The 12,797-nt window shown below is 42.4% G+C and overlaps 1 protein-coding gene across 1 annotated transcript in view; it reads left to right on the top strand.

Moving 5' to 3' along the window:
• Them4 (thioesterase superfamily member 4) overlaps positions 1–12,797 on the top strand; it is a 30,026-nt gene that overhangs the window by 7,065 nt on the left and 10,164 nt on the right. The window contains exons 2-4 of the mRNA XM_075978252.1: positions 2,279–2,465; positions 6,437–6,596; positions 7,435–7,542. Of these exons, the coding sequence (XP_075834367.1) occupies positions 2,279–2,465; positions 6,437–6,596; positions 7,435–7,542 (455 nt within the window). The remainder of the gene's footprint in view (positions 1–2,278; positions 2,466–6,436; positions 6,597–7,434; positions 7,543–12,797) is intronic.

Here is a 12,797-nt window from a genome sequence, read left to right as displayed (position 1 = left end):
GCCAGCCTCCGCCCCTTCCCTTTAGCGCTTTATTGGGATCATCAGGTGTTACAGGCAGGCAAAGAACCACAGCTTTGCATTTGCATAAACAAATGCAGCATAAACAACAGTCACACACCTTAAAATAATGTTCCCCAACAAACAGCAACTTCAGTGGGCATGAGCAGTATAAAAAGAGGGAAAAAAAATCTGCTGAATGACGTTTACAATTTTGGAACTATGCAAGGTTTTTGCTGCCAGAGGCTTGCCAGGAAAAATGTAAAGTGAACTACCTTGGCAGTGTAAACCAGGATGCAGAGCAGTGCGTGAAAAGAACTTGCAGGAAATGCATCAATATTTTCCCACAATTTTATTTACAGGGAGAAATAATGGGCAGAGTATTTTTCTGCCTTTCCCAGTTTTTCTGTCTTTCCTAGATTATCTAAGCTGGGTTCTGAAGGGATAAGCCGGTCAAAGAGGCATAGAAAATGAAGTTACTTATCCTGAGCTACAGGCAAAATGTTATTTCTGTTTGTTTTCTCGTTTCTCTAATACCACAAAATCAAGTACTTCCATCTCCATGGAAGGGTTGTTGTTGTTTTGTTTTGTTAGAAGTGGGGGGACACCTTTGTTAGTTCTCTCCTCCCACTGTTAGGTTCCAGGGATCTAATTTAGGTCATCTCACTAATCCAGTGTTTGGTTTCATAGAGTGCTGGGGACAGGCTCTCTCTGTTCTTCCTATTGAATCGGGACTGGAGCCAACTAAGGCATCAGCGGAAGTCAGTTCTTCCGCCAGAGAGTAAGCATGGTGTCTTGATGTCAGGGGTGTGGTCCAAGTCAAACATACATTAATCAAGATGGATTGATAACAGTGACTAGAAGGAAAATACCACATGGTTGATGCCTTCTTTAATGTTAACTGTCCTGAGATTCCTGCTGGCCTCCCCTGTCTGCTCCCTATGAGCATCTGTTTTGTGCTCCTTCATAGATCACACTCTGTCTTCCTGGTCCTCTACATCTCGGATGTTGACTGGAATGGTGGCAATGCTCAGTGCTCCAGAGAAATAGCATGAGTGACAGTCATGGTTACCATGACACCAGCCTCTGTCTCTGAGCTTTCTCCTTGTCCCTCTTGTATTCTTTCTTGTAAACTGTCATTTACTCCATGGTGCCATTCATACACCAGGGATTGGTATAGTGTTTATCCTACTCCTTCATTTGCTTTGTGGAAGTAGTCTCTGAGTTCTGCTTTATGATCTAATAATTCTTGCTGAGTTACCAATAGCCTGCAATCTTGAACATTACCATTCTCTTTCCTATTATGGCCAAATCCGAGCATGTCACCCTCTGCTTAAATAATCAGAGAGTGCTGCAGATACGACTCAAACCAGTTAGCTTAGCATTGAGGCTTTGCCTATACCTCCGTATCCTTCTGCTCTTTCTCTTACACTGTGCCTAGCTTCTTTTAGACCTTAATTTTATCATCTGTACCATGTGGACAATAGTTCCTATTGCATAGAGTAAATAAAAACTTACGTTTGCACACATTGATTTTGTTGTTGCTATTTGGTTGGTTGGTTTTATTTTTATTTTTATGCTACTCTTTCCAAATGGCTAATCTTTACTTATCAATATTCAGGTCAAAAAGCCAAATACTAGCATTCCCTTGTGTTCCAGCTTCCTGTGTGTCATAGTTAGGGTCTCTATTGCTATGAAGAAACACCATGGCCACAGCGACCATTATAAAGGAAAACATTTAATTGGTGTGGCTCACTTACGACCATTCTCATCATGGTTGGTAACATGGTGATGTGTAGGCATACACGATACTGGCAGAGTTGCCGAGAGTCCTACATCTTGCAGGCAACAGAAAATGATCTGGACACTGGGTGGTATCCTGAGCACAGGAAACCTTAAAGCCTACCCCCAAATGTGGTGACACATTTCCTCCAACAAGGCCACACCTCCTAATAGCGCCCTCCCTATGAGATTATGGGGACCAATTACATTCAAACTACCACCCCATGTATATCTCACCTGTCCATCTCTCTATTTCTGATGACTGGTTCACCTGGGCTTAATACTATCTCTACCAGTAACTAGCTGAGAGAAGTTGGGAAAACCGTTGACCCTCTGTCATTCTGTCATTTCTATGAAGGGGTGGAGGTCTAATGAGCTCTGAAGTTCCCAGCCATTTTGAAGTGATCATCTTCTAGCAGTAAGAAAAGCAGCACAGTAGTCTTAGGAGGTTGTAGAAATATGAAATAGCACATACCTCCTATTCCTTTTTGTCTTTTAGAGGTTATTTTCCTCTGAGAAAGTCATTCCCAAGGACTATGGTCTCCCAAACCCCAGCTGGAGCAAGGACCTAAGACTCCTCTTTGACCAGTTCATGAAGAAATGTGAAGATGGCTCCTGGAAACGTTTGCCCTCATACAGACAAAATCCTACTCAAACCCTTAAAGACTTCCAAACCCGTTTTGTTGGTAAGAACAGCCACTTTCCCATAAATAATATTTGAACATCAATGTAAAGTGTAACAGATTGAAGCACTAATTATTACTTAAGAGAAGGAAGAGCCAGACATGGTAATTTTTCCATGTGTATAATCCTCTCAGTAGGCTGAGGCAGAAAGAGCATAAGCTCAAAGCCAGCTTGGGTCACAATGTCCCATTCATGACCAGCAGTGGCTATGTAGTAAGACTCCATTTCGGAGTGGGGAGGAAGGAAGAAAGGAGTGTCAGGAAACAGAGCAAGGAGGGATTGAGAAGAGAGAAAGAAAAAGTAAGGGAAATGGGAAGGAGATTAGGAAGAGGGGAAAGAAAAAAAGCAATAGTACAGTGGGTTCTATAGTCCCTACTTTCATGGGCCAGAAATCTCATGAAATTTTGTGAATTGTGGGAGAAAATAAAACATATCAAAAATAAGATGATCCCAGGTGGTGGTGGTGCATGCCTTTAATCCCAGCACTTGGGAGACATAGACAGGTGGATCTCTGTGAGTTCGAGACAAGAGTGGTCTATAGAGCTAGTTCCTGGACAGGCTCAAAAAGCTACACAGAGAAACCCTGTCTTGAAAAAACAGAAACAAACAAACAAAAGATCTTAATTTTAAGACAAGCAGTGGTGGCTCACGCCTTTAATCCCAGCACTCGGGAGGTAGAGGCGGGTGGATCTCTGAATTTGAAGCCAGCCTGGTCTACAAGAGCTAGTTCTAGGACAGCTAGAACTGTTACATGAGAAACCCTGTCTCGAAAAACCATAAAAAAAAATCCTCCCAACCTAGAATCTTGAAGCTGACATCACCAATCTCTTTTCTCTCTTTACTTCAAAATCTGGGCTCTTCCCTTTGATAAGATCAGAACGCTTGAATTATGCTTTGCCTTAGTTAGGATTACTATTGCTATGATGAAACCCCATGACCAAAAGCAAGTTGGGGAGGACAGGGTTTATTTGCCTTCTACTTCCACACTGTAGTCCATCACTGAAGGAAGTCAGGACAGGAACTCAAGTGGGACTGGAACTTGGAGGCAGGAGCAGAGGCCATGGAGGGGTGCTGCTTATTGGCTTGTTCCCCATGGCTTGCTCAACCTGCTTTCCTGTAGAACACCAGGCTAAGGGTGGCATCATCCATGAGATGCTGGACCCTCCGCCATCGGTCACTAATTAAGAAAATGCCTTACAGAGGCATTTCCTCAACTGAGCCCTCCTCTCTGATGACTCTAGCTTATGCCAAGTTGACATAACAGCTAATGTTAGCTGACATAAACTAGCCAGCACATTCTCTAATCTCTCAGACTTCAGACCCAAAGACTACCTCATGCCTAACACTCACAAATTACACTTCCCATCATTCTGGGTTGTTTGTTTGGTTTTATTTTTAACACGCTTTGTATTGAATAACTATTTTAATTAATTCTCTGAGAGTTTTACACAATATTTGATGACTTCTAATTAGCCCTTAATGTTTCCTGGCAGCCTGTCCCTGTTTCCCTAGTCTACTGACTGGGCTCTTCTGGATGCCTGTGTCCTGCCTCCTTTCCACTCACACCTCTAGTTCCTCCCCCTCTCACTCTCAGCACTAAATAAAAGTGGAAGCCAGCAGAAGGGCATTTCCAAGTTCTCCTCACTTCTTGTCCCCTCCTCCCTGTACCCGAGCTTGATCTGCTCCTAGCCTGCATGAATGAACTGACCATGAATAAAGGTGGTTGTGCCGTGTTCCCTTCCTTTGGCCTGCTTGTGACACTGCTCCCTGCCACACCTTTCTCAGAAACAGGCAGACCTGCCACAACTGTGTACTCGTCCTAGTGTCCCAGGGCCACCCCAACACTCGGCCACCAGACTCTCGTGGGTGCACCCATTTCTCAGTACATAATACTCTCTATCATTGGACGCCCCTTCAGTCTCATGGCCTTAGGAGCCACTGAAAATATGATCATTGGAACTTCAGGTCCTGGCTTGCTTTCTGTTGCTGTAAACGCCATGACTTAAATCAAGTTGAAAAGGAAAGGGTTTATTTTATGTTTACTGTTTACAAGCCAGTTATGAAGGGAAGCAAGAATTCAAGCGGGAACAACAGAGGAAGGCTGCTTCCTGGCGACTTACTCTGCATGGCTTGTCCAGCCTGTTTTCTTATACCACCCAGGACCCAGGGGTGCCACCGCCCCCATAAGCTGGGTCCTCCCCAACCAATCACTAATCAACAAAATAGCTCTCAAGCTCTACTAGGGGCAGAATGATGGAGGCTGCCCCTCTGTCGTTAAGGTTCCTCTTTCCGAATGACTTTAGCTTGTGTCAGATTGACAGAAATACTAACCACCACACTTAGTCTCACACGTTTAGGTTGAAATTCTGGGGTTCTACACAGCATAGAAATCTGTGTGAGTTTGGGTAAAATACTTTACCCTCCCATGCCTTGGTGTTCTCATGGCTGAAGGAATAAATGAAACAAAAGTCAAATTAACCAAGAATAGTTGGTCATTTTCAGATTTCTGTTTCTTCAGCTGCGAGCCAAGAATTATTCTTTTATCAATAAAGGGAAAAGTTAACTCTTAAGTAAGTTGCATTATTAAATTTCAACTATTACAAATTACTTAAAAGTAACTGTCCATGCTGGGTATGGCAGAGGATGCCTATCGTTTTGATACTCAGGTGGCTCAGACAGGAGGATGAGAGTTTGAGGCCATCCTGGGCTACACGGTGAGACCCTGTTCTAACTGAAACCAGTCCCACCCCAGTCCACAGGATTAACTGCTAGATGACTTGGCTAGTGTGCCCAGAGCCCTGGCTCTAATCGCTAGCACTATAAAGGTAGTGTTGTTGTTTTTACTACAGTTGTTCTGACATCACACGATTCATTGAATGCCCTTGACTGGATGCAGCCTGGCTTCTACCTGCTCGGCTTTGCGGGAATGATATATGCATGGAAACTGTTACTGATCTGCATGCCAATTTGGGTGGGCGTTACTCATTTTATAGTGTAAAGTTGGCCTCCATCAGAGCCCTCCTCCCACCAAGAGTGCCAATCTCCCGGTGTTCCTTTACAGCCGGCAGCACTCTTCAGTCTGAGGCTTTAACCCAAATGTGAAACCCTGGGAATCTTGTCAAACAGCAGATTCTGCCTCAGTTAAACAGGGGTAGACGCTCAAATTCTCTTAACAAATGTGTTTTACTTATTTTTCCCATGTTTATAAGTTACCTTACAATTTGATAATCTTGACCAGAAATGTTAAACTCTTAAGTTGATTTCAGGAGCCACAATAGTTCTGACACAAAGATGATTTATTAGGCTAAACTATCTCTGTTTCTAATTCAGGATAGCAGGGTAAATTCACATCTGCCAGGAAAACCATTTCCTTTCTGTCAGATTATTCATTCTTGCTAAATTCCATTTAAACAACACTTGAGCCCAGAAGAATTCACTGCTTCGCTCAGTTTCCTGCCATATTCACTAATTGTCGTGTGTATGTAGGTACTTTGGTTTTTTTTACTCTGCCCATGTATGTTTGCATATATGTTTTTTTGCTGTCCCAGAAAGTTTGTGTTCTGTTATATTCTGTTAATTTTGTTTGTTTGTTTTAGTTTTAGTTTGTTTTGAGAGAAGGTTTATGCAGTCCAGACTGGCCTCAAACTCACCACGTAGCCAAGAATGGCCTTGAACCTCTAATCTTTCTGCTTCTATCTCCCAAGTTCCAACATCACAGCCACGCACTACCACACACCGTTTCATGTGGTGCTGGGGCTTGGGAACCCAGGGCTTTGAGCCTGCTAGGCAAGCACTCTGCCAATTAAACTGCATCTCTAGCCACTGTTTCTGTGACCTTTCCATTCCTCTCTTTGGTATACCAATCAGTTATCTACCCACATATGATTTTAGCAGGGCACGGTGCTTAGTTCTGTCATGGCGTTTTTCTATCTGTTTTTTGCCCTCCTGTCCCATACCCTTATTTTCTTTTCAGATCCCAGGTTTATGAATGAAGAACAAGTGTCAAAGGCCCAACAGTTCAGTAGAAGCTTAGAGGAAGGCCTGGGGTTTGAGTATGTGATGTTCTATAATAAAGTGGAGAAGAAGATGGTTTGTTTGTTTCAAGGAGGTCTTCACCTGCAAGGGGTACCTGGGTAAGAACTATCCTAGCAGCATGGAGCAGAAAGAGTTTTATTCTCACATATTCAGGGACTACAAAGACAACATTAAAATGGCAATATAAATATATATTTATTGGTATAGAAAGATGCTTATAACACACTAGTTGAATATTATCTATGTTGGTTAAATTTCAAAATGTTAACATAGTATTAAATGATGCATATAATATAGAACATAGAACAGCAGAGTATGGTGGACACGTTTACAGTGATTTGCTGTGACTTGATGGTAGTAGTAAGGGTTTAAAGGTTTCTTCCTTTTATTTATCTGCACTTCCTAAACTTTAAAGATTCCTTTTATTATTACTTTAAACTAACTCTGCGTGCGTGAGTGTGTGTGTGTGTGTGTGTGTGTGTGTGTGTGTGTGTGTGTGCGCGCGCGCACATGTGAGTGCCGGTACCAACGGAATCCAGAGGTGTCCGGTCCTCCTGGAGCTGGAGTTGCAGGTAGTTGTGAGGCACCCAGTGTGGACGCTAGGAACTGAATTTGGGTGCTCTGTAAGACTATGTGCTCTGAACTCTTGAGCCCCACTTTCTAAACTTTTAAATGTTTCCTAATTAAAGTTTAGCTTTTCATTCTATAATATGATTAGTACCAAGCTCCAGTTTTATTACAAGTATCCTTTCTGCTAAGAATAAAGTAAGGAGATGTGTGTGTACATATACATATACACATATATATGTAAACATTAAATACACGGAACATGAGGTAAATGTATAAAGACACTTGAATAGGAAATAGCCTCTCAAGATATAAATTATTCATTTCCTAACCGTCTGAAAGTTTCTCTTCTGCTGCTGTTGTGGCTAGATTTGTTCATGGAGGTGCCATTGCAACTATCATCGATGTTACTACTGGCAAGTGTGCAATTGCTGAGGGAATTGCCATGACTGCCAACCTCAACATCGACTACAAAAAGTAAGTCCATGATAGTTCTTATGTTCTTAAATCAGATTCTCCAGCAGCAGATCCTGAGTCAAGGTGTATGTCTGTTACTATCAAGGAAGTGCTCCCAAAGGACTTAGCAAGGGAGATGAAGAAGCAGGACAGTGAGGAAGCCACCAATCCTCAGCTTTCAAAGTTCTACAAAGAGTAGCTTCCACCAAACTCACAAAGAAATTTTGGGAAGAGAGAGTCATGCTTCAGAATCATTCATTCTGTCAGTAACTGGAATCTATGCCAGTTATAGGATGTGGGCTGCCCTGGCTCTCTGTTTGAGTAAAGCATCACCCAGGAAATAATTTATTTTTATTTTTTATTAATTGTATATATGTGAGAAAGGGGTACATGCCATGTTGTGCATATAGAATCAGAGGGCAACCTGTAAGAGTCAGCTGTCTCCTTCTAGCATGTGGACCCCACAGATTAAACACAGTCATCAGGCTCAGCAGCAAGTGCCCCAGCCAGCTGAGCATCTACTCAGTAAGATCTGGATGGAGCCCAAATATCCCCTACATATTAAAAATAAGAGAAAGGGTTCTCATAACTTTACGCAGAGAAATGGAGTGGAAATAAGATGAGTTTGATATGCGTTAGAGTCACCATCCAGTTACACTCCCACACCAGACAACAGAACGGCTTCTAGCAAAGAATAGAGAATGAGCTGAAGGTCAAAAACAGTGTAAGAACAAAGGCTTCAGAATATGAAGTCTCAAGGGAAGCTTGGGGGTCACTACCACAAACATCCCCCCTCTACATATCACAAAAGCCGTGTTACCCGAGTACTAGCTTTTGGAAGCCGTGCTTCATAGATGTTATTTTTTATAGATAATGCTTAGGTGTATTAGACTAGTATCGTCCTATAGAAAAGTTTATTTCAGAGGTCAGTAGACATTTTCTGTTAATATTTTATACTTGTGGTCTGTGTAGTGTGTGACACAGCTTTTCAACCCAGCCATGAAAGTACAGGAGCAGCTATAGATAGTGCATAAGAATAACTGTGTTCCAGTAAAACTAAGTTAGAAAGAAGAGGAGCCAGTAGGCTGTAGTTTGCCAAGCCCAGAGGTTCAATTGGAAAAAAGACAGAGCCGCTTGCCTTCTTCTGTAGTTGCTTCTGTCCCTTACCTTCCCTCAAACAAAAACAGAAATGTTATTTTCATTTCTTCCTCTCTAGTGGCCAATAATGGTAACTTCAACTTAAAGTTAGGCAAGATTGAAATTTATCATCTAAAAACAGCCAGGAAAGGATGTCCTCAGCCATTCAGGCCCCCACAGATGTGGGTCTACATCTGTTCTCTTGCGGATAGCCAGTTTTCCTATTTGTTAAAGAGATTGTATCTTACCCATTGTGTTTTCTTGACACCCTTGTCACCTCCCTGTGAGGTTAGGTGGTTACTTAGTTGGAAAAGTTCTCGCTGTGAGTTCAGAACCCCAGCACCCACTGGGAAGTTAGGCACAGCACCACATGCCTGCGATCCAGTGTGGGGAGGAGGTTGTGGGGGCACCCCTGGGGCTTGCCGACCAGAGAGTCTAAGCAAGTCAGTGAGACCCTGAATAAAATGGAGAATGGCCCCCATTTTCTCCATGCAGTCTCTCACACTTAGATATGCTCACCACACAGGAACATAGACTGTATGTGAGTGGGTTTGTGTCTGAACCCAGTGTTCTGTTCCTTTGACTTATATGCCAGGACTGTGTTTTAATTATCTGGCCTTGTAAGGTATCCTGAGATCAAGCTTTCTTCTTTCTCAAGATTGCGCTAATGGGTCTGGTTCTGTTCCCACACACGTCTCAGAATTGCCTTTTTAATTCTACAAGGAAAAAACAAAACAATGCCGCTGGAACTTTTTGAGAGTTGCAGCCTTTTCACTTTTAAGAAGCAAAACCTCACCTTAGCCATCTCAGTTTCCAGCCAGCCAATCTATCTGAACTATTTCGTTGTCTCTAAATACATTGAGGGCAAAACAGTTAAAAACTGATGGTACTGAAAGGGGAGGTGTCTGAGCCTATAGCCTCTTCATAACATATCAGGCCGGAAGCTCGCCTGGAGTTCCCGATTCTATGTGGCAGAAAATAAATAGTCAAGGATATTCTTCAGCATAAGCAGATTCTACATCAAATACATACGTACATACATACATACATACGTACGTAATACATACATAAGAGTGAGTATCGGGCTGGAGAGACAGTTCAGCAGTTACACCCATGGCCTCCACAGGCACCTTTACATACATGGCATACACCTGTATAGACATATAAACAGAAATAAAAGATGAAAATACTTTTTCTTAAAGTTTTAAAGATTATCAGCAAAAGCAACAACAAACCTAGATTTTCAAAGACTGTCCTCATGGGATAAGCAGATGCACACAACCATGTGAGACACTCAAAGACTTTAGCTGTCCTTATAAGATAACCAGATGCACACAACCATGTGAGACACTCAAAGACTTTAGCTGTCCTTATAAGATAACCAGATGCACACAACCATGTGAGATGCTCAAAGACTTTAGCTGTCCTCATGGGATAACCAGATGCACACGACCATGTGAGATGCTCAAGGAAATGAAAGGAAAAAGAAAGTAAAGATTATTAATTAGATTTACTGTGGAATTCAATATAACTTTGATGTGAAGGCAGAATTATTTAAAGAGCAAAGGGGCTTAGTTAATGCAACTGAAAGTGGCCAGAAACGTAGAACTAAGGAAATGAACCTGCAGTCACAATGCCCGTGGAGCTCAAAACCTTTTATTTGAATCTGTTTAGAAAGCCAGGCCGGGCAGAGATGGCACACACCTTTAATCCTGGAGCTCAGAGAGCAGAGGCAGAGGTCTCTGATTTTGAGACCAGCCTGGTCTCAGAGTGAGTTCAAGGCCACCAGGATGTACAGATAAACTGTGTCTCAAACCACTCTCCCCTCCCTGCCCCCTCCCCCCCAAGAAAAGAAGGAAAAAGAAAGTCAAAACCACAGCCCAAGCTTTCTGTCCATTTTCCTGATATAGGTGCATCACCTGTGGCATGTCCATCTCTAACCGCCACACGAAGGCTATGCCAGTAAATCCTTAGCGCCTGGGAAGTCGCTCTTTAATGCTCGTCCACCACAGTTCCTTCTCTTTGAGAGAAACAGGAATGGGTGGGTGTAGTAATAAGGGTGGCGGGGCTGCGTCCCCAACACCCCAGCCGCCTGCTCGGCTAGCTTTTGCCCCGAAATAATTACACTGACACTGTATTCTTTTAATCACTGCTTGGCCCTTAGCTCTAGCCCTTACTGGCTAATTCTGATATACCGATCAACCCATCTCTAATAATCTGTGAGCACCAGTCTTACCGGGAAGATTCTAGGTCAGAGCTTCATCGCGTGTGTCTGCCCGGGATCAGGGCATGGCATCTCTGCTGAGGCGTCTGCTCCCGAGAGGAGAGCTGTCGAGTCTGAGCTCACTTCCTCTTCCTCCCAGCGTTCTGTTCTGTTTACTCCACCCACCTAAGGGTGGGCCTATCAAATGGGCCTAGCAGTTTCTTTATTGCTTAGCCAAAGAAATCAACAGATTGATATGACACTCCCACATCACTTCCCCTTTTTCTGTTTAAACAAAAAAAGGAAGGCTTTAACCTTAACATAGCAAAATTACATATAACAAAACAGTTATCAAGTAAAAGTTACATCAGAAACATTTATACATATAACAAAATTGACCGTAAATCTCTATCAATAAAGCAAAATCTATACTAATGCAAATTATTCATGTCTATATCATATCCCCCTTTAAATGTAAAAGAATGTTTATAAACCATATTTGGGAACATGGGCGCAGTTTTTTCTCTCCAAACTGCTTCCTGCTGAATGGGGGCGCTGTTAATCAGATTATTTAGGGTGTAACCTGTGTGCCAGGTTTATCTCAGTTGGCAGTTGAGTGAAGTAATTTTTTGAGGGCGTTCACAGGAACCTTTCGGGAGGTCGTGGTCTATCATACCAAATCGGGATAGATGCAATCAACAAGGTCTGATCCTCTGTGAAAACAAAAGAAGAATCTCTTTTCCAAAGTATCATATCCTTAGATCCAAATTCTGAAATCATACCCTCATGATATCTGTTCTGGTTCCACTTGGCAGCCCATATAATGAAATGTCTCTCTTTACTTAGCTCCTTCACAGTCAAAAATTTTAAAGAAAACACAATGTACATAATCCAGACTCTCTGTGAATTTTCCATTTTTATGTAGCTTATTTTTCTTTATTTCTTTTAATCTCTTAACTATCTGTACTCTGTCTCTTTAAAGACTTTATCTTTTTTTTTTAAACCATTAACTTTATTCTCTATATTCTTTTTCTTCTCTCTCCCAAGCCTACGTACATTCATCCAACAGTGTGACTCATTTAGTGGTCTGAATCTGTCCTATTGTGAATCTGCAATTTTTTACTATCCAGGAGCACTTTTGATTTGTGCCTTTAAATCACTAGGCGCTTAAGAATCTAAGCTGTGACATTCCTAGGTTAACTTTTTGCTTTTTGAGTGCATATCTTTGACCTGGAATAACCCTGTAGACCAGGCTGTCTTTGAACTCTCAGAGATCCACCTGTCTCTGCCTCCCAGGCATTGGGATTAAAGGTGTTTGCTACTACACCTTGAACTCACAGAGATCTGTTCGCCTCTGCCTTTTAGGCACTGGGATTAAAGGCGTGTGCTACCACACCTTGAAGTCACAGAGGTTTACTTTAAGAATTTTAACTTTTAGTCTGCATATATTTTAACACTATAAATCATTTAAAATTTTTCTTTGTCTTTGACGTTCTCTTTACTGTATCTCTGTTTTTCTGACCACATGAGTCTTTAATGTACCAAGCAATATCAGTAGGACTAAAGCCGTGGCTTTGACGGCTGGATCCATAGCTTTCCAGCCTCATGGCTGAGGTACTGGCTGTAGCCATGTTTATAGCCACAACTGGCGTTTCAAGGTCCCTGCCAGCCAGCGAGCTACAACAGACAACACTCAAGTCCTCTCTCGGTAGCCGGCCCTCCTGCCTCAAACAGTCAGAGTTTGCCCTGGCAGGACAGCCCAGAAAGCTGGCATTTTTAAATGGCGTAGCTTTTTTCCTGCTACAGCTGAAAACCGAAAAGCATGTGTTCAACTTTTCGTCAACACTGTTTAAGTGTTTCGTGGCAGGACCTCTTAATGAGCTACAGGGTTTTGCAGCTAAAGCTGAGTCAGGAAGCCTCTCTTAGATGAGAGAGC

The sequence above is a fragment of the Microtus pennsylvanicus genome, chromosome 7 (genome assembly GCF_037038515.1).
Source record: "Microtus pennsylvanicus isolate mMicPen1 chromosome 7, mMicPen1.hap1, whole genome shotgun sequence".
Classification (NCBI taxonomy): domain Eukaryota; kingdom Metazoa; phylum Chordata; class Mammalia; order Rodentia; family Cricetidae; genus Microtus; species Microtus pennsylvanicus.
The sequence above is the reverse complement of the archived record's forward strand: the minus strand, read 5'-3'. Positions and strand labels throughout refer to the sequence as shown.